The 27238-nt window shown below is 36.9% G+C and overlaps 1 protein-coding gene and 1 non-coding gene across 4 annotated transcripts in view; both read left to right on the top strand.

Moving 5' to 3' along the window:
- eprs1 (glutamyl-prolyl-tRNA synthetase 1) overlaps positions 1-27238 on the top strand; it is a 42452-nt gene that overhangs the window by 14589 nt on the left and 625 nt on the right. For 2 of the 3 annotated variants that reach the window (XM_087289247.1, NM_001288652.1), the window contains 21 exons: positions 3349-3459; positions 4939-5075; positions 5390-5597; positions 6326-6438; positions 6559-6673; positions 8455-8841; positions 10989-11201; positions 16072-16326; positions 16420-16671; positions 16752-17020; positions 20205-20256; positions 20337-20546; positions 21430-21502; positions 21609-21688; positions 21775-21876; positions 21975-22130; positions 23904-24101; positions 24181-24354; positions 24438-24598; positions 24687-24765; positions 24855-24919. In XM_087289247.1, coding sequence (XP_087145373.1) covers positions 3349-3459; positions 4939-5075; positions 5390-5597; positions 6326-6438; positions 6559-6673; positions 8455-8841; positions 10989-11201; positions 16072-16326; positions 16420-16671; positions 16752-17020; positions 20205-20256; positions 20337-20546; positions 21430-21502; positions 21609-21688; positions 21775-21876; positions 21975-22130; positions 23904-24101; positions 24181-24354; positions 24438-24598; positions 24687-24765; positions 24855-24919 — 3410 coding nt within the window. Of the gene's footprint in view, positions 1-3348; positions 3460-4938; positions 5076-5389; positions 5598-6325; positions 6439-6558; positions 6674-8454; positions 8842-10988; positions 11202-16071; positions 16327-16419; positions 16672-16751; positions 17208-17320; positions 17606-20204; positions 20257-20336; positions 20547-21429; positions 21503-21608; positions 21689-21774; positions 21877-21974; positions 22131-23903; positions 24102-24180; positions 24355-24437; positions 24599-24686; positions 24766-24854; positions 24920-27238 lie in introns of those variants that run through there. The other variant, XR_015512681.1, reaches the window with a different exon arrangement.
- LOC137488205 (small nucleolar RNA SNORA47) lies at positions 19999-20132 on the top strand. The gene has a single exon (XR_015514043.1). It is a non-coding gene; the product is annotated as a small nucleolar RNA SNORA47 (small nucleolar RNA).

The following is a 27238-nucleotide window of genomic DNA, read 5'->3' on the forward strand; positions in this document are numbered from 1 at the left end:
TTAACTCTAGCTATTCCTGTATCTGAATCATATGTCGGTGTGATCTCTGAGTGAGTGTTGAGTGTTTGTGTGCTTCAGTGCCATGCATGTCAGTACGGAACAAGCGATTAAACTGACAAAAACACGGTTACATTATTTGGGGCTTTACTGGGACTTTTCTCGTTTGTTATCAACAAGTGAATTTATTGCTGCCGTTTCAGCAGCACAGCACAAACCTAATTAGAGAGAATGTAAAGGCATTGAACTGGCCCATCGGGCAGCATATAGGTCAATTTTGGTAGTCTGACTAATAAAGAAAAAAATAGGCTACTGGGTTTTGCGTGCTCTGTTTGCATTAATATAAAGTCGTTTAATATAAAGACTTTAAATAAAGTATTCTTAATTGTAGTTTTAAAGAGCCCCTATTATGGGTTGTTGAAAATGACCTTCCATGTAGTGTGTAACAAAGCTCTAAGTGAAGTGAAATGTACAGCTAAGGCTGAAATCTGAAAGTGGACAGTGTTTAAAACTATTGATTCATCTAAAAAAAAAAAAATCAATTCATAGTGCTTCAAATTAATCGTCTTGATAACGAGTCTTTAGCCGTTTCTGCATGATGTCAATACGAAACATAAGCCCGCCCAATTGTTGCACGCTAAAACCTTTGGCGCTGCCCACTAGCACAGTAGCAAAGAAAAAGAGGAAGACGAGCACTGTAGCAGATGCCGGTAAAATCAAGTCATGAATATGCCGTGCCCAACTGGATATTATTGGAAGTGTGAGGAGAAAGTTAGTGTTGTTTTCTCTACCCGAAAATGAAGCTGTGAAGAGTCAGTGCTTGAGGTTTATTTTTGCAAAAATACCTCAGCATTATAGCCCAGCCTGTTCCTGTCATTTTTCTGGCTAGTGCTTCAGCAATCTACATGCTTACAACGGGGGTTTCGTCTGACGTTTGTTAAAGGAAGGATCTGAAAAGACTATTGATGTATAGGACTTTAACAGAGCTTGTGGATCAGTTTCTTCTGTAAGTGTGATTTAAAATAGTTGCCTCCTTGTTTCCTCTAGCTTCCTAATGATTTATTTAATTGTCTTGTTACTTGTAACTGCTTATACTGTATCAGGTTAACTCTTTCTATTCTCATATCGCGTCTAAGTTTAGGTTCGGGGATGAGGTGTCTGAATAACACTTTTGAGAACCGGGTACTGTGCACTGTGGTTACTGTGTTTCTAGCAGCCGATCGGATCCTATACCGATGTTGATGACCCAGGGGTTTCACAGACCATACCAAAAAACTGGAAGGGGGGGTTGAGGTTTGAGATTACGGGAGTTTTCTGGGATAAATAACAAAGAGATGTTATTTATTATCACTGGAGATGGGTCTGAAATACGGTAGACTCAGGAAAAACAGGAGTGTTGACAGGTATGCTCACACATACACTTTGCACTCTGACTACTTCAATATTGTTGATAAGCCATGGTGGGCATTTCACTCTGTCTTGCACTGAACGCTGTCGATCAATCGCAACAAGCTGTCATCAGTCTAATCAGCGCAGGGGTTTGGGAACAATTGAATCGCTGAATGATTCCTATAGGAGTCGCTGGAATAATTATGTAAAAATAAATGCATACCATGCATACAAATGCAAGTGCTTTTTGACCTTGCATGCATATGAGCCTGTTGTTGGAGACCCTTAAAACTAAAATATGGCCTTTTTTATTGTATAATAGGGGCTCTTTAATAGTAGTATGTCCCCACGGGCGGACACTTAATGGACACTTTGTAGAAATCTCATTCGAGTTCATAAAGTGATAGTTCACCCAAAAATGAAGATGGAATCACTTTTTAGTCATCCTCAAGTGGCTATTAACCTTTTAATTTACTTCTGTTGCACACAAAAGACATTTTGAAGAAAATATGAAATTTTATGTTTTTTATAATGAAATGATTACAGTAAAAACAATCGCATTAACAACACAATTGAGTTTAATGCTGAATACACTAAAGGGTGATTTATACCACTGCGTAGAGTGATCGGCGTGACCCACAGCACCTACCTTGTGCATAGTCGTTCATTTATAGTTCTGCATGCTGTTTGTGTTTGGGTGTTTTATTTTTGTTCTGAACGCTAAAACTCACTTAGTCAAAGGCGGGAACCTCTGGACCTACAACAACTTTAATATAAAGGTAAACACAAAACAAAAGTTTCCATCTGGAGTTCTTTCACAGCACTGGTCACTTCACAATCGCTCCATCAGGCTCACTGCTCTCAGCACCACCCACGCTCATCACCGATACCAAGCCGATCAACCACAGATCCTGTCCGACGCGTCGTTGCGATGTGTAGTAATATTTTTTGAGAGGTGCGCATCAGCTTCAGCGTCAGCCACGGCGAGGGTTATGTGACCACACGACCATGCGCTTGATACAGAAGTATAAACCAGCATTAAGCTGCACGTGTTATTGACTTGATTTGATTTGCTCCCCGATGTCTTGTGCAATGTCCTCTATCCATTGAGTATTTACATTTTTAAAAGTCCAATTCATTTACAAAATAAACAAAAGGTTAAATTTAAATGTGAAATGACGATCTCTGTCAGCGATATTCGGCCCAGCCCACTCTCCCAATCATTTTTTCTCTCTTTTCAAATGTGATGGTGGGCCTGATTCTCTGATTTAGAGAATCGATTGTTCTTGATATCAGTCATATCTTCCTTAGAGATATATTGATAAACCACTGTCCAACAGTAGCGCATGTTCATTTTTATGATGCAGTCAAAGGTGTCATTGAACTGTACAATTAAGTGTTTGTATCATCTACTGAAATGTTGCCATTTTTTGACAACCATGCATTTTGAATTTATTTATGGCACAATTTCTTTCTTTCTCTCCCTCTTCCTCCCATCAGCAGCTTGTCTGTGTTTGTGCTTTCGCTCATTTCCTCCCCTCATACAGCTTCTGGCAGATACAATAGAAAGTGGAATAAAAAATCCAAACATTACTTTAGAACAGTTTACTGTCTTCAAATTCATTTAGCTTCTTCGCTCCCAAGTGACACGTCTCAAAGCTGTCACTATTGATTTCCTTCTGAAAACCTGATGATGGCGGTCAAGTCCCTCGCGTATTAGTCATTAATGCAGAAACGGTTGGTGTTTATTGCTGTAATTATGCACCTCAGTGGCTGTTAGAGTTGTTTGGTGCAGTGTTTGGCTTTCCCTGCTCTTCATGTCACTTGTTTGTACCTGTTCTCACACATCTCGTTTCATCTGTCTGTCTGTGCACAGCAACGTGAGAGATTAGCTGTTTTCAGGTGGACTCTTTTCTAATAAGTTATTTGTTTTTCCATTTCTATCTCAATCTCACTCTATAGGTCATTGATCCAGTTGCCCCAAGATTTACCGCCCTGCTAAGCTCACAGGTTATTCCAGTCTGTGTTTCTGAGGCCAAAGAGACGATGAAAGAGGTTCCCAAACATCCAAAGGTACTAAAACTGCATACACACATTTATTTATTTTTTTTGCTTTTTTTTCAAGTTTTGTTTTGTTCAAATTTTGTATTGTTTTGTTCAGCTTTTGTTTTGTTCAACTTCTTTTGTTTTGTTCAGCTTTTGTGTTGTTTTGTTAAACTTTCTTGTTCTGTTTTACTTTTGTTTTGTTCTGTTTAACTTCTGCTTTTGTTCAATTTTTGTTTTGTTCAACTTTTGTTCTGTTTTACTATTGGTCTGTTTTGTTCTACTTTTGTTTTGTTTAACTTTTGGATTGGTTCGTTCAACTTTTGTGTTTTGTTAAGCTTTGGCTTTTTTGTTCAACTTGTTTTTTTTTTTTTTTTTTAACTTTGTGTCTCTGTTTTTTTCCAGTTTTGTTTTGTTACACATTTTGTTTTGGGTTTAACTTTAGTTTTGTTTAACTTTTGGTTTGGTTTCTTCAACTTTTGTTTTTGTTAAACCTTTTTTGTTCAACGTTTGTTTTGTTTTGCTCATTTTTGTTTGGTTTTGCTCAACTTTTGTTTCGTTCAACTTTTGATTTTTGTTTTGTTTTACTTTTTTGTTTTGTTAATTTTTTTTCACGTTTTGTTCAAGTCTTCATAAAATTTCTTGAAGGTTGTTAAGCATATATCCAATATGATTATACGCAATATAACCAGTCTAATGGTAAAACATGAAAACAAAAATGCTTGAAGAAAAAATAGTACTTAAAAAGAAGAATAGAAAATGTGTTTTTAAAACATGTTTATGCTTCTGAGCAAAGGATTTCTAGGATGCACTTTTCTATAATTGAATTAACCCATTTATTTAATTCTGTACATCCACACACATTTGAAGATATGTCTGTAGCATAAAAAAACTTTCTTTTTTTTTTTTTTTTGGAAAATGTTCATTCTCGTCAATTCATCTGTGGGTTGGTATTAGTTTGTGTGAGAGTTAGGATTTTAAATTGAGCTTTGTCAAGTAGCTTGGATGTTACAGGTGCTGGAAATTTTTGAAAATGCCTGAATTCTAATCTAGTATTTTTAAGGTTTGATAAAGAGTTTGGATTAAGTGCCTGAAACTGCTTTAAAAAATATAATTGTGTTGCTTTCATATTGATTTGTTACTAAATAGCTGATAAATAATTAACTATTTAGATAATTTTGCTTAAAATGAGAACTCTGGAGTCTGTACATATGCATGTAATGTGACCTGGCCACCTTTTTTCACATTTAAGATGCGAGCAAATTAGATTAAAGAGTAAATGACAATAATTTAACATTGGCCTAGAGACAAAATAAATACTATACTATACTACAGAGTACTTTAACAAATGGCATCAGATATAATGTCATCTGACATGAATATGTAATTTGCCTCACTTGTAAAGTTATGGAAAAGTTCGAAACTGCACTAATGTGCTTGAAGTGCTTAAATTTGACATTGAAAAATGTGTAAGAACCCTGAGCAATTACATGTTTTGTGCATTCTCAGAATGCAGATGTGGGATTGAAGCAGGTGTGGTATGGACCGAAGGTGTTTATTGAGGGCGCTGATGCTGAAACTTTCACTGAGGGCGAGATCGTCACCTTTATCAACTGGGGAAACATCATTATCACCAAAATCCACCGGTAAATGTTTAGAACATGATTAAAGCAGGCGTGCGAAGCCTTAACACAGTACTTTTTTTGCTACCAGATTTTACTCCAAAAAAAACTATTAGTAAACTTTCTATTGGAACATATTTTTAGATTGTATGTATTGATTTGTTATAAATGATTCTCTAATTTGCTGAAAGCTGAATTTTCATATGACATAAATTCATTCAATCATTGCCACATGGTCTTTCAGATAATATCCTAATATGTGACCCCGGACCAGGTGTGTTTGTTTTTGTGGTTACATGTTGATATACTTCTGATGTCTTGTGTCCTGATGTGTGCAGGGACAGTAGTGGAGCTATCTTGTCTCTGGACGGTCATCTGAACCTGGAGAACACCGATTATAAAAAGACCACCAAGATCACCTGGCTTGCTGAATCCAGCCGTGCCTCTTTCGTGCCTACTGTGTGTGTCAACTACCAGCACCTCATTACTAAACCAGTCCTGGGAAAAGACGACGATTTCAAGGATTACATCAACAAGAACAGCAAGGTGTGCTACTTAAGTCTGTTTGTCTCAATTGTTTGTGTATATAGAAATAGAAAACTAATCTAAATCTATTCCAGGGGTGGCAAAGTTGCATTTTCAGCACCAATATTTGAGTTTTCTTTCTTTACGTGATCCTTCAGAAATTATTTTAATTTGCTGCTCAAATAAAACTTATTATTATTATTAATTATAATATTAAATACTGTTGTCGCTGTTATAACCTTTGTAATTTTTAAATAATTTTTTTCAAGGTTTTTAATGCATAGAAAGTTGTAAAGAAAAAAATATTTTATATATTTTATTTACATTTTTATGCAGTTATTTTAAACATTTCATGTCTTAATTTCCGCTCAGTTTAATTGCTGAACATTTGATCATTTTAATTCTTCCTCACTAATTACACTTTTAGAAAATGGATTTATATGGGGTTTTTGTTCATAAAATCAAGAAGCATTTTCTAGACAAGCAAAAAGTATAGTTGTTTTTAGAAATATTTAGTCAAAAAATCAGTTTTTTTTTTTTTTGCCTGTTTAACCAAAATCTAACTTTTTTCTGAAAACAACACAATATTTTTATGCATGTCTAAAAAATGCTTCTAGATATAAGACTTTTTTGACATTTGAATAAGAAACAAGACAAAAACGAGACATTTTGTACATTTTAAGGGCCACAAGCATTTGAATGGTTGTGTATATTTTGTTCAAATGTATTAAAATATAATGTGTCTCCAGATAGAGGAGAAGATGATAGGAGACCCTTGTTTGAAAGACTTGAAGAAAGGTGACATCATACAGCTGCAAAGACGGGGTTTCTATATCTGTGATCAGCCTTATGAGCCAATCAGGTAACACCTCTAATCAAGTCTGAATTTTAAATGAACCTGTTTTAACTGTACAAATATACATGTAAACTGTCTGATTTATGCTCTGTTTGTGATTCTGTGCTTCATTTGAATTTCATGTAGCCCTCACAGCTGCAGGGAGAGTCCCTGTGTCCTGCTTTACATCCCAGATGGACACACGAAAGAGATGCCCACTGCTGGCTCCAAAGACAAGAGCAAGAGTCAGCCAGCCAAACCTGTGAGTTCATAACTGGATCTTTTCAGTCTCCGCTTATGTGTCATATTGGACATCCAGTTCATATAATTCAAAGATGTCTATGCTTAATTAACCACTGATAAGGTGTATTGATTTTTTTGTAAAAAAAGAAATAAATAAATAAAACATAACATTTTTTTAAAAAAGCACAATTTTAAAAGCAAAAAACAGATTTATAGGTGCAGTAGGTGTTCTGCCAAAATGCTAACTGGTTGGGATAATATCTTTTAAACACAGCCACCCCTCCTGAAATCACAATCGCGTGCAATAAAGATGGCAGAGGGGGGTGTCGCGGACATAAGTTAAGAGCTGGGGAGGTTGGTTGTCGCGGATGAAAGTGGAGAGGGTTCGAGAGTCGCAGGTTAAGGTGAAAAGCAGACAGCGGAGGAGGGCGGTTGAGGAGGAGGATCGCTAAAATGAGGTGCCAGATCAGATTTCAGAGGTTCTTTATCCGGATCCAGCGTGTACCGGCACAAATAAGCCCTGGCTGAACAACACTTCCATGCACATAACCCATTCGTATAACAACCCAATTTACATCACCTTTGCATGGCTACAATAGTTTTAAAACATAACATAACCTGTCTAAAAGAAATATTTCAGCCATGGTGTCGTCCTTCCTCCAGCGTGCAAAAGTAACTCCAATATTGATTCAGGATTTTTAAAAGTTTTAATTCAGCATTTGTTTTTACTGGTCTCTCTCTTTCTCTCTCTCTCTCTCTCTCTCTCTCTCTCTCTCTCTCTCTCTCTCTCTCATGCAAATGTCGGATATGCGTGAACTGTTGAGTGGATGAACAAATCTACATTTGTTGACAGACAGTTTTTTTTGTCTTATGCCTTACCTAGAATATAAAAATACATGTTAATACATTTAGATCATTTACTTTAATCATTACTATTGGAATGTGAAGAGCCTTTCAACCAGCACAACAAAAAATGTTTCTGAAGACAATCACCTACTGCACCTTCAATCATTTATTTTTTTTATCCAGACTTTTTCTAAAATTACCCTGACATTAGAAAAAAATGAATAATTCTCTATTTTCATAAAGGTTTTACATGGAGGGTTTCATGAAGGTTTTAGGATACAACAGTTGTCCTTTGAGTCGATTTTGACCTGTCAGCAATAAAACAGTTTTTACACCACATAAACTAATGGCATCCCCCATCCCAGCACACACAAACAGAATAAGAATCTGCTGCTTTAACTTTTATGAATATTGCCTTGCATATGTTTTTAGCAAATATATTTAGCATTAGAAAAATACCCTTTACGTTAGTTGAAAACCTGAATTTTACTCTTCTTTAGTCAAAAACCACACATCTTTTTTTACAAACTTAAACAACAAAGTTAAAGATATTGTTCTCCATTCAGTTATTTTTAACAATTCAACATCATGTTTTAACCAAAAATCAAAACATCTATGCAGGTACATTGAGCATTAGAAAAATGCTCTTTACTTTAGTCAAAAACCAGTGCTGCCCTCTGATTGAAGATTGATGAAATACTGCACACCGAGTAAAAAACTAAACATTCACAGAGTTTGTAATGAAGATGAGGTTGTTTCTTCTTGCAGACTGGATTTGAAAATTAAAATAAAATGTAGCTGCTTTATTTTAGAGGTTTAGTGAAGGCAGGTAATTTTTGACCCAAACGGTGAACAGGGTACAACAGATTTAAAAAAAACAGTTTAAAAAAAAATCATTGACAATCAATCGATGAATCATTTGCATTCCTAAGTTATATATGATTTTTCATTTAGGTGAAAGCTGAACCTGCCCCTCCAAGCAAAGCGAAGTCTGCTCCTTCCTCCAACCCCACACCATCCGCTCCAGGAGACGCTTCTGTCATATTGTCCAACATCATGGCTCAGGGTGATGCAGTCCGACAGCTCAAGACAGAAAAGGCCCCTAAAGAGCAAGTAGATGCAGCTGTAAAGCAGCTTTTGGCATTGAAGTCTGAGTTTAAACAGCTGACTGGACAGGAGTACAAACCTGGTATGACCCTGCCCGCTTCTGCCCCAGTGCAGAAAAGTTCTGCCCCGACTCTGGCAGCAGCTCCAGGCCCTGCCTCCACTGGATGTCCGTTCACTCGTGTTTCTGAGCAGGGCGAGTTGGTGCGAAAACTGAAGGCTGAAAAGGCGCCTAAGGTCAGTTTTAGTGGCTGTTACTTAATCAGCTGCCAGCTATGCAGGATACATTCACTAATCAAAGCTAAATGTTTAGAGTTTGAACCTTTTGCCATTCAAATTAATCTCTTAAAATGGCTGTATTAAGGCCATTTGTTAGCTTGATATTAGAAAAAAAACTGACATTATGATATGTATATACAGTATATGAACAATAGTTTTAATAACTCAGCTCTAATAGCTGATTTATTTGATCTTTTTTATGATGACAGTAAATAATATTTTACTAGATACTTTACAAGACAATAATATTTAGCTTAAAGTGACATTTAAAGGCCTAACTAGGTTAGATTAACTAGGCAGGTTAGAGTAATTAGGCAAGTTATTGTACAATAATGGTTTGTTCTGTAGATTGTTGAAAAAAATATATAGCCTGTAGGGGGGAATAATTTTGACCTTAAATCGTTTTTAAAAAATTAAAAACTGCTTTTATTCTAGCCAAAATAAAACAAATAAGGAGACATTAAAGTGCAATTCAAAGGCTTAATAAGGGTAATTAAGCAGGTCAATGTATAACAGTAGTTTCTTCTGCAGACAATCAAAAAATATATTGCTTAGGGAGCTAATAATATTGACCCTAAAATGGGTTTTAAAATATTTAAACCCGCTTTTATTCTAGCTAAAATAAAACAAATAAGCCTAGAAGAAAAAATATAGGAAATACTGTTAAAATTCCTTGCTCTGTTAAACATCATTTGGGAAATATTTATAAAAAACAAAAATTCTCAGGAGCGCTAATAATTTTGACTGCAACAGTAATCGTTTAAAATAATCTTAATTACAATAATGACCAAAATAATCGTGATTATGATTTTTCCCAAAATTGAGCAGCCCTACTGTGTAATCTTTATTGTATAAATCATTAAACACAATTTTTGTTTAAGCTGCAAATATATACGTATATTAAAGTGTTTCCTCTAGGAATTTTTTCCAGCTGTGGTGGCAGGCCTTTTACACAGATGCTCCAGCTATTTATTGCGTTATTTCATTGACAAATGTTGTGAGCGCTGTATTACAAGTCGAGATGCATTCATGTAATACAAGTATTCAAATTTCTTTACTGGAACGCCGATTTCCTCTGTTTGTGTGCAAAACTTGCACGCCCTAAAATATATGCTGGTTAATTGCAGATTTTCTTGTGTGCTCTTAAATAAACGCTGCTGAACTGCGTTTATGGAACGAGTTTTGTCTCCAACATTTATTAAATTTGCTAGGAAGACCTACACAACGGCATTAATGCGTCCTGAAGTAAAATGAAACAACAATAAACTCCAGAAAGACAAAGTCATTGTGATGTTATGCAGAGCCATAAACCTTTATCTATAAACAAAAGGATAATTATAGAAACTGTTCATCTTAACTGAAAGCTGCGTGGTGTTTGCTGGACTCGCGCATCGCGCAGCCCTATCAGTCTGTCAGTCAGTATGTAACCTTAAAGGGTTAAAAAAAATAGCACAGCACTACTACTGTTACAGTTACCATTTTGTTATAATTCACTTACATTTTAATACTTTTTGGTGCAATTATAACCCGCTATTATAAAAACAGCAGCAACTGAAGGTTTTGAATAAAAAGCTGTAATGTAACCATGGTGGGAATGAATTTTGGTGTGAAGAACAAATGTAGCGGAAACCATAATTTTAATTTGATATAATATAAATTAATAGAATGAATAAAAAGTAAGGCTTTATTAAAAATTATACAGGGTTTTGTTTTTAGAAACTTAAACAACAAACTTAAATATAAATAGTCTTCATTCAGTTTTTTTAACATTTCTGCAACTAACTTCTTAACCAAAAATCCAAACAAGATTTAAAGGAATTTTCTTTTTTTTTTTCTTTCTTTTTTTTTTTGCAACATTAGTTAATTGTGTAACATTGCATAGAATTTTCATTCAAGTAAAGTAGCTTTCTCTTGGCCTTACACAGAAGTCCTGATTACACATATTTTTATTGAAATTACTGAATTTCACCAGTTAAAAAAAAGAAATTCTGCCGCTTTAGATCATAGCTGCATGTTAAAATGTAGTATGCAATCAGCTTACTAAATTATGAATAAAAGAATGAATTTTAAGTGAAGTGATTGATTGATTGTTCTTTATTTTGTAGGAGCAAATAGATGCCGCAGTGAAACAGCTCCTGGCATTCAAAGCTGAGTTTAAACAGCTCACTGGTCAAGATTACAAACCAGGCATGGCTCCTCCCACAGCATCTCCCCCAGAGCCCGCCCCTTCATCGAACTCCTCTCCTGCTGGCATTTATGAGCGTGTGTCTGAACAGGGGGAGCTGGTCAGAAAGCTAAAAGCAGAGAAAGCACCAAAAGTGAGATCACACTTCTTTTTGATCTGTTGTTTGTTGTGTAATTATTGTTTTGTTTGGGGGGATTTTTTTGCTTCCATGCAAGCCCGGATTGGCTAATCGGGAGAACCGGGAGAATTCCCGGTGGGCCGGTCCGTTTTTTTGGCCACGAGGGCCGGTGTCCCTAGCTGCTTGCACTCTCAGCAATTGCACTTTTTTTTCATTTATTTATTTATTTGACCATAGCCTCACTCTTTTTATTCATTATTTTGCCGCAGCTCCGCTCTTTTTATTTTTTTTCTCACAGCCCCGTAAACAAAATGCAGCCTGCAGATTATTAATGATGTAACTATCATCATTCGACTCTAAACAGCGGCACCTTAGTGAATGTAAGAATTTGAATAATTAATATTGATTAGTAAATCAGATGATTCACTATATTAATAAATCTCACATAACTTGATCAGAAATCTAAAAAGGAGAGAAAAAGATTGAGCCATCAATAAATGTCTTGCAAGTCATAGTGCAATATCTGTTTTTTATTCCATCCTTATCAGATTAATAGCGCCACTGTGGTGCAGTGGTAAGCACGTTTAATTATGACACGGCCGACCCCTGATCGAACCTCATCTAAAATTGTTTTTTTTTTTTTCAATTTTTTATTGTTAAGACATATATTGTTAGGGTTGTTGAAAATTTTAGTTCTAAAGCAGCTGTTTTCTTGAAAAAAGACATGAAAGTGTCCTGAATTGAAATTGAATTGTAAATGACCTTATTTTAATAGTCAGTCGTGAACTGAGATGGGCCGGTCTAAGGCTTGAAACTCCAGGGCTGAAAAGGAGTCCCACTCCGGCTCTGCTTCCATGTGTATTATTCTTCATTTAATTATTTGGTAACACTTTACAATAAGGCTGTTTTAGTTAGTGTTAGTCAAGTCAATATATTTACTGACATGAAGAAACAATGAATTTATACAGTACATTAATTACAGTATTTATGTTAGTTCATGAAAATGAAGTTGTTCATTATTAGTTCATGTTAGCTCTGATTGCATTAACTAATGTTAACAAACATAAATTTGGTTGTGTTTTTTATTAAAACAACACTATGATTTAATAGTAAGTGCTGTACAAGTATTGTTCATTATTAATTCATGTTAGTAAATACATTAAGCTTAATGAAACCTTATTGTAAAGCCTCCTTTCCACTGCACACGACAAGCGACAGGTTGGAAGTCGTTCATTTTCAATACAGAGTAGTCAAGAAACTGCGTGAAGTTGCGATCATTTCCATGTGTAGAAAATTCCGATCTGAATTGAGCTGCAAATCAGTTGATTATATTTGAACTCCTGCAACTAGAACGTGTGCAACCGGCTGACCGGATGTGATGTATTCCAGTGTTGTCCAAGCAAATCTGTGTGTGCAAGATGTGAAATACTACTTTTTTGTTATTTTTTAATTAGAAAAAATTCTAAGAAAAGGGTCATGACACCCCCACTTTCGGTTCAGGTCTATCTCAGAATCTTTTCAAAAGATGCATCATAATGGTCGTAGGGGAGCGAACAACTGTTGTCAGTTTGCTGAACTTGACTCACAAAATGAGACGCAAATCGTGAGGAGGCGCATGATTTTATAGTTTACAAAGTCAAAATGCAAAGAAATAAACAGTAATTTAATGCCTTGCTACATTGTCATTTTTAATTTCATATACAGATAACCACAATTTATATCATTATAAAGATAATCGTGTTCATATAAACACTATAAATGAGGACTTTTCCCCCAATACCTGGGTCTGAATGCAGACTCAGTGCAGCAAGTCTCTTGCCCTGTCTATTTTAACCATTAGCCCTGTTGGTAATCTAGAGGATTTTGGCAAACACAGCAGCACGGCGATGTGTCTAAATGTGAACGAACTCCTGATAAAAGACAACGTCTGCCATTCTCCAATTCTCGTACTGCTCCCCCGACAAAAATGCTTGCTGCACACAAACAGCTTTGCTGTATCGGCCCTGACAGTATCGGGGGGGGAAAAACATGCAACAAACCCTGTGGATCATGGAAATAAACACATACGACCCTTCATGAACAGCTAAATACTGTGTGCTGTGGGTCCGTGTCTCACAGCTTGGCACTGGCAGGTCTGCCTTGCCTTCAGAGAGCATGTGCAGTCATGAATATTTAAGAAGCCGGCTCTTTTCATAGGATAAGAAAACTCAGCTATGAATATTAATGTGAAACTGACGCATCATCTTTGCACTTGCAGTTGTGCGCTACGCCGCACAATTCAAATGTTTTATAATTTTAAACCCAGAAGCTGAAATTAGCTGAAAAAGCTCAAAATTATCTGTTTTTTTTCCTACAATTACAACTAATGCCGAGTTCAGACTGCATGATTTTAAAAGTAGTCGTGTCACAGATGTTTTCACACTGCATGACTATCTGGGCTAGCGTTTCGTCGCTGCTTTGTTTACACTGCAAGATGGTTCGGCGATATGGACATTCACATTGCATGACTTTACTCTAGGGAGAATCGCCGACAACTTCGTCCAAGCTACGTCTCTCAGCCAAAAACATGTAGTATATCTTTTGTTATTAACTACACATTGAGAAATAAGCCTTTAATGGGGAACATGTACATGTTTGCTCACCTGGGTTTAAAGGGAATTAGCCATTTCTCCTCAACTTAAGTTGATAATAAACTTATTTCTTTCTTTATGAAACGTCAAACAGACACGGTTGCTCCTGAGTCCTGTCAAACCTCCACTAGTTTTTCCTCCATTTTGTGGGTCCAATTAAACCGAAAAAGAGCGCTTTTAACTTCTCCCCCAGCCTACCACTGGCCTGCAGCAGGTATAAACACGCACACGCAAGTGAATGCTGCTCTCTTTTTGGCTGTAGGCGATCGCTGATGTTATGCCGAGTTCAGACTGCATGATTTTAAAAGTAGTCGTGTCACAGATGTTTTCACACTGCATGACTATCTGGGCTAGCGTTTCGTCGCTGCTTTGTTTACACTGCAAGATGGTTCGGCGACATGGACATTCACATTGCATGACTTTACTATAGGGAGAATCGCCGACAACTTCGTCCAAACTACGTCTCACAGCCAAAAACATGTAGTATATCTTTTGTTATTAACTACACATTGAGAAATAAGCCTTTAATGGGGTAGAACATGTACATGTTTGCTCACCTGGGTTTAAAGGGAATTAGCCATTTCTCCTCAATGTTGATAATAAACTAATTTCTTTCTGTATGAAATGTCAAACAGACACGGTTGCTCCTGAGTCCTGTCAAACCTCCACTAGTTTTCCTCCATTTCGTGGGTCCAAATAAACCGAAAAAGAGCGCTTTTAACTTCTCCCCCAGCCTCCCGCTGGCCTGCAGCAGGTATACACACACACACAAGTGAAAGCTGCTCTCTCATTGGCTGTAGGCGATCGCTGATGTTACTTTCAGTCAAAACTCAATTCACACGGCATGATTTGAATCGCCGACAGCTCCAGATATTTAGCACGCAAAATATCTTGCAGGCATCGGCGACTCATCGGCGATTCTCTCAGATCGCGTCTTTGATCGTTCTTACTGTGTGATTGTCACTCACGTGCACGAGCAGCGATTTGCCTGTGATTTCAGGCATTTGTCGGCGATTTCTCTAACAAGTGCTAACATTGTCTTAACTGATGCTCAACACACACAAATCAGTTAAAATCTCAAAAAAGTACTTGGATTCAGTGAACATTTAAAAAACAATTCTATTCATAAATGAGTTATAAAATATTTAGTTTCTTTATGTTGTCCCACATTCCCTTCAAAAATTTTTGCGGTCTGAGTTTCTAATATTCATTCATTCAACCATGGCAAACGCACGGAGAATAAAGGCTTTTGCTTTTGCACTGCTTTATTTCGGACTCTGCGGAAACAGCTTCTCTCCCATGGTCCACGACAAAACTGAAAATTCCGTGCAACTGCCACAACGGGGCATATTCTGGCAGTCGTGTCCAAATGTTGTGCAGTGGAGGCGGGAGGTGGCTTAAGAGTGACCAATTATTTTTGTGTATAATATAATTTTTTTTATTATATCATTATTGGCATTATATATATATATATATATATATATATATATATATATATATATATATATATATATATATATATATAAATATATATATATATATATATATATATATATATATATATATATATATATATATTTTTTTTTTTTTTTTCTGTTAATTATCTAGAAAGTCACATTTAAAATTTAAAATAGATTTAAAACCTATTTTACAAGAGAGACCTGTCCAAGATAACAGCCATAAAGTAAAACAATTTAAAAATACAACAACAGTACTTTACCACATTGAATCAGTCCTCTTAACAAAAAAGATCACATGCTTCCAATACCACTCTCTTTATAATGCCTTGAAATTCACAGAAATACACAATTTTATCTAGTTTTATGTCTTTTTCCTAATTATTCAATGCCTCAGGTGCATAATAACAAAACACAGTTTTCCCACTTCTGTACAAACTCCGGGTATATGAAAAAGCAAACACTTGAAAGAACATAGTTTGTAAATGCCAGAACTAAGACAAAAAAAAAAAAAAAAGAGTATAAAGATACGCTGAAAGGTTACCTTACAAAGCTTTATAAATGTACCAATGCTGTTTTTCATTTATATAGCTAGTGATGCCCAGCCCACTATCTCATATAAAATGCAATGAGTACAGGATTTTGCATTTGTAGTTTCATATGTATAAAGATGTATTATTATTATTATACTTCAGTTTATTTCATTATATTTTGCTACAGATATTTTAGGCAGCACAGCATATTGGTTGGCTTATTAGTTTGTAAAGCTACTTGATATCCTTTTTTCCCCCTCTACAGGACCAGGTTGATGCCGCAGTGAAGCAGCTTTTGGCTCTGAAGGCTGAATATAAGCAGGGGACAGGGCAGGACTACAAACCTGGAGTTCCTACTGCTAAGGCTTCTCCGGCATCATCGTCATCTCCAGCTCAGCTTACTGTTGCCTCCACCCCTGCAGCGTCTGCCCCATCAGACAGCTCTCCTCAAGCCATTTATGACCGTGTCTCGCAACAAGGAGACCTAGTGAGGAAACTGAAAACAGAAAAGGCACCCAAGGTTTCTGAATAATCTTATTTTGGTCAAATCTTTAAAATATCTTTATTAAAACAAGCTTCAAAACTGATTAATATCACTTTCACAATTTTACAGGATCAAGTTGATGCAGCTGTAAAACAGTTGCTGAACCTTAAAGCTGAATACAAACAGCAAACTGGACAGGAGTACAAACCAGGTGCACCTCCTTCATCTGGTTCTGCCACTGCACAGTCTAACCCCACCCCACCTCAATCTAGCTCCTCCCAGCCCCAGTCCAGCTCCTCCCCTCAGGCTCAAGCACTGTTTTCAGACATAGCCCAGCAGGGGGAGCAAGTGAGACGACTTAAAACCGAGAAAGCACCTAAGGTTTGTTTGTGAACACATTCTGATAATTGCCAATTTTTTAGTCCTTAACGCTCATTAGCACTTATGTAAAATGTTTTTAGGAGCAGGTCGATAAAGCAGTAAAAACTCTACTTGAGCTGAAGGGTCAGTATAAAGCTCTCACAGGGGAAGAGTACAAGCCTGTGACCACTCCTGGAAATTCTGGAGGAGAAGACAAGAGCCGCAAAGAGCGGGAGAATAAGTCTGAGAAGCAGGGAGGAGGAGGTGGAGGAGGACGCAAGCAGCAGAAAGGAGGAGAGAAACCTCAACAAGGTCAAGAGTCTGGAGCAGGTGGAGCAGGAGAGGGCCAGGGGCCAAAGAAACAGACACGGTGAGAAGCAACGCCATATTGGGTTAGAGCTGGATGATATCGCCAAAATGTTTCATTTATATTTTGTTTACAAACCGAGCAGTTCAAAAGTGAATCGGAGTGTTTCATACATGGTTAGAAAGTCAGGATGTGCAAGGAAGAAGCTTTAATTCAAGTAAAGTTATTTATGAAGTGATTTTAAAAACAAGTGTTTACCAAAGTGCTGTACAAGCATACACCATCTAAAACAAAGGACAAATAAAACCAACAGAAGACTCTCATATGGTATTAAAAGTTAAAGAGTACAAATAAATTTTAAAGGGGTGGGCCAGAGTGTACTTTTAAAGGGCCACGAATCCCCCATCTTAACAGGGTATTTTCACACCTCTAGTTTGGAAAAAGTCAGGAAAGTGGGTGTGTCCAGCTCTGTTTAGGTGGGAGTGTCTAAGGAGGGAAAGAGGGAAGGTTTTGCATAAAAATTGGAGTTTCCGTTTGGGCACGCGCTGATTTCCACAGAGGCACAACAAACACACAGACACAGGAGAAAGACAGTGACGGTTTACATAGACATAAGTAATCAAATGATTTGCCAAATTATTAATTTGTGGACTTAAACTGCGGTTTGGCACTTTCACTTTCATTCAGGAATATTTCATGCACGCCCCCTGTGACAAACAAGATATTGCATACAAGGAACTGCTAGAAGAGTGTAGTTTTAATGGAATGCATGATACCGCATGGTAAATGGGAGAAAAAACCTCCAGAATTTTTAGTAACTTAGATGCAGAAATTGCTGTAAAAATTCTACTTGACGATAATAATAGTTTGATTGTGGTGTTTACATTCACAATCAAACTGTCTTTGGAGAGCAGCATTTACAGCAGACCTTCAGTCCATAATATTAGAATGATATTAATGTACTGTAAACTTAGTAACTCAATCATTTTGACTTGGGTATGTCTTTAAACACTGAAAGAGTACTGCTGATGATACAAACTAACTTTGGCATCTGAATAAACAAACAAAGACCACTGATCGCTTACTTACCAAATCTGTAGAGACAGGACAATCAACACCAACTGGAACTGCATCTTTTTTAAAAGGAGACGAGCGGCAAACTCGGATTTCACCATTTCTAGATGTGAAAAGCTCTTGGGTAAAAAATGTTCTGTACAAACGTATTTCTGCCGCGCGTACTGTAATCCAGACGTGAGTCCAACTGTGCTCTCATAGCAGGGAATGAAAACAAAACGTTTGTTGCAGCACATTTATTAACGCAACACTGACGACCCATGTCTTCAAACAATTCTTCTTTTTCCACTTGTTTTGGCAACACAGTGTGGAATCTTGCTGCCATTTGAACACTGTAACAGGTAAAGACAGTCCTCGGTGTCATCGTACATATTAATGAAGTTGCACCGCATACACAATAGAGCGCGCTGATTGGTTGGAGCCAAGTCTTTCTCATGAATTAATGCTGCACACTCAGAGATGACACGATACACTCGCAGGTACAGACATCCAATGCAATGTGCGCTCATGCTTCATTTGTAGAAAATCAGGTTGTTTTTCATATATCTTTAATTATATATTGCTACTCAGCTAACATGAAAATGACTATAATATTTTCTAGTTCCTCTGAGCCCCTGCTTTCAAGAGGCTCTGATTGGTCAGCCAACATAATGTGCTGTGATTTGCAGATCAGCTCCACGTCCCTAGGAAGCATCACATCCAGTCACTAGCACGCGATGTGCCTCCGTTCTGTAAAGTGTGAGCCGTTCTGTAAAGTGTGAGCCTGAAGGAAACAGCTGAACCTCATGTCTGCTCTCTAAAATAAAATCTGACAAGTGTCTTTCTTATATATTAGGGCCATAAACATGTTAAAGTAATATGAAAAGTTCACATATCTTTTGCGAGTTTGTTATTTGAGATGTAGAACGCAGGGAAAGCAACTACATAGAAAGACACTGCAGCGCTGGTGAAGAGTGTGGGTGTATACAGCAGTTTGACGGATAAATATGAATTTGTAGCTAAAATGTTAGTGTTACCGGTGCCAAACAGCATTTCTCGTTGATAACATTGTTTATGTCCTTGTTACAACATACCGTTAACGCTAGACACTATGCATGTAATAGATCACTTTTAACAACTGAAAAATACTCACAGGTCATAGCTCACAATCCACAGCTGCTTTTTTTATGGTTGGATGAGTTTTTAGCTGAATCCAGCACTGAAATGGGAGAGATTCTGGAAGCTGTCCTTTGCTAAATGCTAGAGCTATATCTTTTTTTTAATTCTCAGGAACGTAATTAAAATTAAATTGTAAGTACTTCTCTCTTTGTGTCGTGTCCTTTGGAAGCCCAAATACAGAAACAGAAGAAGCTCTGTGAAAATAGCAGTGTTAGATGGCATTTTAGCTTTCTCTGCTACATTATAGCGCCTCTGGCTGCAGAGGTTTACGTCCGTGGTGAATGTGCATAACCTGAAGCGTTTGTGATCTCACTAATCCGGACTTATATGTATTTTTTTTGTAGTCCCCAAACTTTGTTTGCTGTAAGCTTTGCTAAGCTAACTCTGTAAAAGCCAATGTCTCCCTTTGCATTGACCTTCAAGCATATCACAATCAGAGATGTTGTTTGTTCACACAGCTACATTACACATCAACTAAAGTTTAAAATACGTTATTGTAGTGGACCACCCCTTTAAGACTAATTTAAAAACAGAAAGGCTTTTGGTCCTTTAACAATAATTTAACAATAATTACGAATAACAGATTTATCAGTATGGATTACTGATTTAAATTGTACCCAGTTAATTAATTTATGTATAATGACACATTTTTCTAATCCTCTATTTATCTTTATTTGACAGGTCAGGCTTTTAAGTGGCACCAAAATGAGGCACTGAAATTTACATTCTGATCTATATTGGTTTCAGTAGCTAAACCAGATGGCACATGGTGTCAAATGCCTTTTTTAACAAGGTTTTGAAGTTGTGAATGGAGGCTTGAGAAAGTTTTGCAGTGATTTTAGTACTGACAAAACTGGTTATGTCCTCCAAGAGTAAACCACAAATACAGTCTGTTCAGTCTGACTTCTTTTTTCAGATTGTAAGCTGTGTCTATGAACAGTTTTCTAAAAGATATCAGGTTGTCTTTTAGGTAAAACAGGATCTCAATAGGCTATTTTGTATTTTTTAAACTTAGGTTAGGACTGGAGGCAAAGAAAGAGGAGAACCTGGCTGATTGGTACTCACAGGTACACACTTCTTCATTTAATAAAAAGGAGCTTTAATATTAGCAGATTTCTTATGGTTGAGGTGTATTTGCTTTATTCAGGTGATCACGAAGGCTGAGATGATCGAGTACTATGATGTCAGCGGCTGTTACGTGTTGAGGCCCTGGTCTTATTCTATCTGGGACGCCATCAAAGAATTCTTTGACCGAGAGATCAAGAAGCTGGGTGTGGAGAACTGCTACTTCCCCATGTTTGTGTCTCAGGCTGCATTGGAGAAGGAGAAAACGCACATTGCTGATTTTGCACCTGAGGTAAATAACTGTGAAGTATAGTCAAGAGCAAGCTACTTGTTTTCTGCACATTTTTGTTATGGCACATCATATTCTGACAAACCATTAAAAAAAACAACAACAATATAATCAGTGTAGATGAAAAGAGTCTGCTATCTGGTTTCAGCACATTTACAGTAAAAAAAAATGTGTTGAGAATTCAGTCAGATACAAAAGAAACCATGGCATTTTCAGCAGTGGCTGAACTTAATGCTTCTTAATAGATACTGCATTCTAAAGCTCAACAGAAATGAATGTGATTAATGCTTGGCTGTACTAAGCAATGTAATTCTGTGATTGGACAATTTTCATTCATTTTAAAATGCTACTTGACAGCAGTAACACTTTTAGTAGTAATTAGTAATAAGATGTTAGTACTAGTACTTGGTGTTTTAGTTATTAAATAAACATGTTAATAAATATTTAAAACAGATCAATATATATTATGGAGGTAAGATGTTTAATGTCTCTGTGCTATTAAAGGCTTAATAATTGGTTTACAAAAATAAATGAATAAATATATTAAATACGCAGTTTTTTAAGGGTGTTTACACAAAAGAGACATTTTCTAAGCTGACACTTACAAAGGCTTATACAGACTTGAAAAATATTGATTTATTTTAATAACCTGATCACATAAAAGACTCATAAAGGATAATATTGTGCATTTACACTAGTGTTTATTATAATGCATCTAATCTAATTATATGATAAAGTAAATTTGTTTGTAGCATCTCAGTGTATCAGATAAGAATATATATTACAAAGTGGAAAGAATGAAATTATTAAGGTGCTATTTAGGGCTCATTAATGTGGGTAACAGGTAAATATAATATGAATGACAGCTCTTATCAAATGTCTTTAGGTTGCTTGGGTGACGAGATCAGGAAAGACTGAGCTGGCGGAGCCCATCGCTGTGCGTCCTACTAGCGAAACCGGTAAGCAGTTGTATATGAGTGTGACTGCATTCTCATCTCCTATATAAATATATTTATTTCCATTAATACATTTTCATGAATTCCTTTTCTGCTTGCGTTGCTGCAGTGATGTATCCTGCTTATGCCAAGTGGGTTCAGTCGCACAGAGACCTGCCAATCAAACTCAACCAGTGGTGCAACGTCGTGGTCAGATTCAGCCTCAGTGATACCTCAATTATTGCTAAAATAGAGGGGTGCATGCATTCATTCATTCCTTTTCTTGCTTTTTTTAGCGCTGGGAGTTCAAGCATCCGCAGCCATTTCTGAGGACCCGAGAGTTTCTTTGGCAGGAGGGACACACTGCATTCGCCACGAAAGAGGAAGCTACAGAGGAGGTTAGATGTGTTTTATCACGCCTCGCTCATAAGTTGCTATTTGTATTCTGGTTGTGCCATGTTTCTGAACCTTCCGCTCTTTTTGTCCATGTCCACAGGTTTTGCAGATTCTGGATCTGTATGCTCGGGTATACGAGGAGCTGATGGCCATCCCTGTGGTTAAAGGCAGGAAAACAGAGAAAGAGAAGTTTGCAGGAGGAGACTACACCACCACTGTGGAGGCTTTCATCTCAGCAAGCGGCAGAGCTATTCAGGTGAGCCTTTGAAACGTTGTTTGTGTTTTTGCTATGGCCAGAATCTACAGCATGTCTCAAGACAATTATTAAAAGCAGCACTACCGCTTTTTATTATTCCATGATATCTTAACAATGCATGCAAGTAGGACAGTGGAACAGTTTGGCATCTTTATGAATATTTTTGCTTATTATTTGCTGTAATTGCTTACATTTTTTTTAGACCAGACATGCCTGTTGTTCTTGAAATGCTGCAAACAACAACAGACAAGAGTACAGCGGGCAGAGTGCCTGTTTTATACCTGATAATAAAAGTGCACTAAATAATATTTGAAAAACACCTTTGGCAAATGTGTCAGACCTAGAGTTGTCAAAATTAGTGACTTGGGTACCAATTTATACTGACATTTGTGTGATGCTAAGCACATTCTTTCACTGTTTACATGGTCAACAAATGTCACCTTGATTGTAGAGTTGACTGTTCACCAAGCAGTAAAAACAGATACAGTGGAGCATTTGAAGCTCTGCCTATCAGCCGATCCATCAGTGCATTGCTAAATTTTTACCAGGAAACGGATGTTTTAAAAATGTCAGTATCGATTGGTGCCAAAACAAACTTTAATCAGGCAATCAGCAGTAAGGGGTGTGTCTAGTAATGTCAAAAAATGGCAGAGTTCCTGTTTGGTTTGGGATTTTTGTATTGTGCTTGTCATATATTAACATCAGTTGGCAAAATTTGCTTTGTACTCCTTTAACATGTTTTCATTGAAGTCAGCCAAAATGCAGTACAGTTTCTGTTTATTCTAAAGTACAGATTGTCTGCAGGGTCTTAAAGTTTTAAAATGTCATAAATTTTAAAAACAGAATTTTAGCCCTTAAAGTCCTAAATTTACTGAAATATTGTGTTGTAAGTCTTAAATCATTTTAAACAGTTCTTAATTTTCCTACCTCCATGTAATGGGAGTATACCCAATCGGGCTGACACGCATCCAATTCCCAACAATCCATCTCAATAAACAATGCTTTTATTCATTAACACTATTTACTATTGAATTTGTCTTCCTTTAAATAACTTAAGAATATAAGTTCTCCATGTGTTTATAGCTACATGGTGAGGACACTGACTAGGACACACTATTGTGCATACATTTACTTTATTATAGTTTTTAAAACTTGTCAACTAGAGCTTGCTTGTTTTGACACAGTATTTAAAATATGAGGCTAAAACATTACTCATTAAAAAAAATATTAGTCAAGTAAAATATTTTCCATCGATCCAACCTGGCCATAAGATAAATACTAAGTATTTAGCCAAGTGTACGTCTGAAAATGTATTCATAATGGTCTTAAAAAGGTTGTTATATTGATTGGTGAAACCTGCAGAAACCCTGAAAGTAGGAGGATACAAAATAACACTAACTAAAATCATTCCCAGTTCCTGCCGTACAAACATGCAAAAAAGTGGGTACTTCCACCAGTAGTTCTAGAAACTATGAAACAACCCTGTAGTGTGTAAAAGTCTTAAAGAATATTCCGATGGAATGTGTAAGAGAACTTGTAGGATCTAAATCAGTGTTTCTCAACCACGTTCCTGGAGGACCACCAGCTCTGCACGTTTCCCATGTCTCATTTACCAAACACTCCTGATTCAGATCATCAGCTAATTAGCAGAAACTGAAAGACCTGTAATGGGTGTGACAAACAAAGGAAACATCCAAAACATGCAGTGTTGGAGGTCCTCCAGTAACGTGGTTGAGAAACACTGATCTAAACCCCTCTCTATCATTCCCTCAGGGTGCCACATCTCATCACCTGGGCCAGAACTTCTCCAGAATGTTTGAAATCGTTTTTGAAGACCCTAAGAAACCAGGCGAGAAGCAGCTGGCCTATCAGAACTCTTGGGGAATCACCACACGCACCATTGGAGTCCTGACGATGGTTCATGGAGACAACATGGGTCTGGTGCTGCCACCCAGAGTAGCATGTCTACAGGTACCTTGGAGATCCAGCCTTTTCTTCTGGTTTAGAATGAATCGTAATGATAAATGCAAACTCACGCTCTGATTGTCAGGTCATCATCATACCTTGTGGCATCACAGCCACTTTGCCTGAAGCGGAAAAAGATCTTCTGTTGGACCAGTGCTCCAAATACCTTTCCAGACTTCAGAAGGCTGACATCAGGGTTAAGGCTGATCTGCGGGACAACTATTCACCTGGATGGAAGTTCAATCACTGGGAGCTGAAGGTATGGAGGTTGTTCATCTCTCAGTGTGATCGCATCGATGTTTAACGGTTTTATGTCTGACATCCTGTTGTGTATGAATGCAGGGTGTGCCAATACGGTTTGAGGTCGGTCCAAAGGACTTGAAGCAGGGCCAGTTTGTAGCTGTAAGAAGAGACACTGGAGAGAAGATCACAGTGAAGGAGGCTGACGCAGAGAAGAAAATCCCAAACCTTCTGGAGGAGATCCAGAATAACCTCTTCAAACGGTCTGAAGAAAACACCTGCTTTCTAGATCTTCTCATGTCAGCGTTTCTGTCTGATGCAGAACAATTAAGCATTGTTTTTTCATCACAGGGCCTCTGATGATTTGAACAAACACATGGTTGTGGCTGATACGATGGAACAATTCCAGAAAGATCTGGACCAGGGGAGAGTAAGTGAACCGTTTAATCTTTAAGACTTTTAACACTTTTACCATCAAAGGAATCAGGAATATGCCTAATTTATGTTATTTTGTCACAGATTGTACAGATTCCCTTCTGTGGAGGCATTGAATGTGAGGACTGGATTAAGAAAACCACCGCCAAGTAAGACCAATTTCTCCATTTCTTGTGTTGTTATTCACAAATAACTATTACGCAATTTTTCTAACTCTGTGTTTACGCCAGATGCGGCATGCTCTGATAAATTGTGCTAATCACACGTAAATATACGTGGGAACATTTTGATTTTACTCGCTTCATTCGCAAATCCACCTTACAATAAACGCGGATTCGCTTCACGGGCAGGACTTCTGTCTGCCCAGTGACTCTGGCTTAATTGCTAAATGGCTAACATGGATTTTATTGAGAAAGTAGCTGTTTATGTGCTTTATAAAGGTTGAAAAACACTGTTGATTTATTTGAAGCCATGTCTGAGTCCACTAGATCCTTTTGGAGGTGCACCCTGCTCCATGAGTTCATATACTGCTCCAGAATCTTAAATTGGATGATGGAAGCTTGCAGAGGTGCTTACGACTGAACCGAGGCCGCTTAACGCTTCTTCTGCTTTTGGTGTGAATGCAGCATTACACAGGCTTGAAACCAATTTTCATTGCAAAACACTCATAAATGGTAATCTCCACAATCAGGCCTTTCTAGAATATAAAGTGGGCAGGTATGGGTACCAAAACTGGTACCGGTAACCAACTATAAAAGACAGAAGTATCGATAAGCTTTGACGTAAACTGGTTTGCTATCGATACTGGAGAATTATTGCTAAATAAATGTTACCTATAGCAGCATAATTTAACTCACCAACCTTTTGCACTTTGGCGTTTTTGTTATTTGTCTGCACTGTTGGCGATCTAACATAACAAATGTTCGTCCAATAGTACAACAGCGAGCGCGTCAAGTATAAAAGCCTTTAAAGTTCTGGGCTATACGGCGAAAGTTTAAATCAGCATGTACACGGAGCTTGTTCATGCCAAGCACACACAACATGAGACTCGCAACACACACCGCTCGTGGACTCGTCAGCTTTTAGTCAACTTGCGCTTAATAGAGTGATGGTGGCGGAGAGAACTTAACGGTCAAGAATATGGTTGTATATCCCTGAGTAAACACAGACAATGCCCTGCAGACAGGCAAATGCAAAGGCTTTGAATGCTTGGCTACTAACTTTACATCATCCACATCTGTATGCTAGCAGTCAATCACATAAGGTCTCTCTAAATTAGGATAATATTAATAGTTTAATAAACTCACTCATTCGGTTAAATAAATCTTGAACATTAAAAATGCTTTTACATCACTGAATTTCCAATAAATGATAAATTATAAACTATACTCATTAAAAATGATAAAACAGCTTATTTTTACATTGCAAGCTTCAAAACTGTATTACTTTTAATCCCAAACAAAGTTAACTTGTTTATGTGAATGTGTTAATGATAAATCATAAACATTAACCACAACTGATTGTTTAACTGCATTTTGTAACTCAGATAGGCTATATTCTGTTTTGGAAAAACAGAAAAACCCACAAGGCTTTGAAAACGTCATGGAAAGTATATTTACATTTAGTCATTTAGCAGACGTTTTTGTCCAAAGTGACTTAAGCTGCGGCCACACTAGAGCTTGTGCTACAAAATTCTGTCGTATGTGAAAAGGGGCTGAAATATGAAAATATGATTGCTCCATATTTTAAATTTCTTGTTCAAAATGATCTTTTATTGGTCTAACGCAATCACGTGATGCGATTTCACTGGTAAGAATTCACCAAGCTTGAACTTACGAATGCAGTGAAATGCGAAACATGTCGCACGTGCTTGCGTTTCTGGTCTGCTGCATTCGCATGCCTATGAATAAAAGTCTATGAAGCGAAAGTTCAATGTGATTGCGGCTTTACAATAAAAGTCGTTTTGCTTATTATTACTAGTTTAACAAACTATTAAGATTATCTAAAATTAGTTTGAGAAATATCTGTATATTGGAATGAAGGTTAGTTGTTTTTACTTTTTTTCTTGGCCAAAAACATGATCTCACATCATTAGTGCTGTGTAAGCATCTATTTTTACATAAATATAAAAATCAATTTAAACTAAAGTGATTATTGCGTGTTTTATCATATGCTGTAATAAATTTGAACGCTCATAGTTTTTCTTATGATTTACCATCTTTATGTCGACATTGTATTAAACATTAGGTCATGAAAATTGACTTGAAAGTCCAGGAAAAGGCATAACATTTTTGTAGTAAAAATGTGTATGAGTCCTGAAAGTAGTAATACTGTTAAAACCTTAATGATACTCATGCCTTAAAGTCAGCTATGTTGTAGTATAGATCCAAAAATAGTAACCATGGTATTTTTTTATTTTATTTTATAGATTGTACTTTATAAAAACAATTTATTATCTCTGTTTATCA

This window comes from Danio rerio, chromosome 17 (genome assembly GCF_052040795.2).
Source record: "Danio rerio strain M-AB ecotype USA chromosome 17, GRCz13ab, whole genome shotgun sequence".
NCBI classification, from domain to species: domain Eukaryota; kingdom Metazoa; phylum Chordata; class Actinopteri; order Cypriniformes; family Danionidae; genus Danio; species Danio rerio.